General features: G+C 33.7%; 1 protein-coding gene across 1 annotated transcript in view; it reads left to right on the forward strand.

Moving 5' to 3' along the window:
* The window catches only part of USP25 (ubiquitin specific peptidase 25), a 173,247-nt gene extending 171,462 nt beyond the window's left edge, over window positions 1–1,785 (forward strand). The window contains exons 23-24 of the mRNA XM_012647362.1: window positions 719–914; window positions 1,196–1,785. Of these exons, the coding sequence (XP_012502816.1) occupies window positions 719–914; window positions 1,196–1,368 (369 nt within the window). The 3' untranslated portion in view covers window positions 1,369–1,785. The remainder of the gene's footprint in view (window positions 1–718; window positions 915–1,195) is intronic.

Consider the following 1,785-nt stretch of genomic DNA (forward strand, 5'->3'; position numbering starts at 1 on the left):
TCAAGTCCTTAGACAGGAAAGACAGAGGAAGAGGGGTGAAGGCCCAACTAAGGCCGCAGTACGGTTGATGTGAAGCAGGAGGTGTAGAAGATGGTGAAGGGAATGAAATCAAAGGATGTGGAAACTGTTAGATGAGTGGGAAGAAGGAAATGGAAGAGTCAAAGCTGCCTGGCTTTCTAGTTTTGTGTTTACATTGGGAAACAGTTTCTGGCACATGGCATGTACTCATTAAGAATTTATTGAAGAAATAAGCGAATTGATTACCTTTATATTTTTGTATTGAGGAATATAGTAGCTTATATTCACTTGACATTTACAGATAAAATGATGAAGAGTTTTTTTAATTAATACAGAGTCTGAATTTCTTTATTTTTGAAATTACTTTAGTGCTTGTAGAATTTTAGAATTGGAGGAAGTTAATCTCTAGAGAATAAAAAATGACCCATATAGTGATGATCAAAGTAACATAAGCTGAACATGAACTAAAAACAGAGCAACAATATTTTATCCACTGCTTTTTGCTTTTATTGCTGCTGTTATCATATGCATAGCTGTTTCTAAGAGATTTTCAGTTTTAGAATAGGTTGAGATTATTTTTTCTGAGGGCCATTTGTTCTGTTTATGAACATATTTATGTTGTCTTCAGTGTTAACACAGGTATTTTTATTTAATTAAAAAAGGAAACTAAACCTGTTGTTCTTTTCCCCATTGCATTAAGAAATTAAATGAGCAAGCTGCAGAACTGTTTGAATCTGGAGAAGATCGAGAAGTAAACAATGGTCTGATTATCATGAATGATTTTATTGTCCCATTTTTGCCCTTATTACTGGTGGATGAAATGGAAGAGAAAGATATACTAGCTGTGGAAGATATGAGAAATCGATGGTGTTCCTACCTTGGTCAAGAAATGGAATGTAAGTTTAAACAGTACTAGTCGCATTTGAGTTGTTGAGATTAAAAGCAGTTAGAATTAGATGTTATTTATTCTTGCCATTTTTTATATTCCATAATATTTTCACATCATTAGTTTTTTTCCTTATTGATGGCTGTGCACATTGCTGTTGCCATTTATATTTTTATCTCTTCCCCGAAAATGGCTATTATTTTACGTATCACTGTAAATTAATAAATCATGTTGAGGACAATCATCTGGTAATTTCTATCTTTAGTTAAATTTAATTGTTTATATTTGCAGCAAACCTCCAAGAAAAGCTGACAGATTTTCTGCCAAAACTGCTTGATTGTTCTATGGAGATTAAAGGTTTCCACGAGCCACCGAAGTTACCTTCGTATTCCACGCATGAACTCTGTGAGCGATTTGCTCGAATCATGTTGTCCCTCAGTCGAACTCCTGCTGATGGAAGATAAACTGCACACACTTTCCCTAAATATACTGTATAAACTCTTTTTAGTTCTTAACCCTTGCCTTCCTGTCACAGGGTTTGCTTGTTGCTGCTATAGTTTTTAACTTTTTTTATTTTAATAACTGCAAAAGACAAAATGACTATACAGACTTAAGTCAGACTGCAAACAATAAAGCTGAGAATCGCATGGCACTCAGACTTTGTTTTAACCAGAACTGTTGTATAATTACAAATCTGATTTTATTATGGCAAAACTATGCTTTTGCCACTTTTCTGTTACAGTATTACTTTGCCTTTATCTTTTCTTTATCAACAGCTTTCTATTCAGTCTGGATCCTTCCATGACTACAGCCATTTAAGTGTTCAGCACTGTGTATGATACATAATATTTGGTAGCTTGTAAATGAAATTAAAGAATAAA

This window comes from Propithecus coquereli, unplaced genomic scaffold (assembly GCF_000956105.1).
Source record: "Propithecus coquereli isolate 6110/MARCELLA unplaced genomic scaffold, Pcoq_1.0 Scaffold263, whole genome shotgun sequence".
Classification (NCBI taxonomy): domain Eukaryota; kingdom Metazoa; phylum Chordata; class Mammalia; order Primates; family Indriidae; genus Propithecus; species Propithecus coquereli.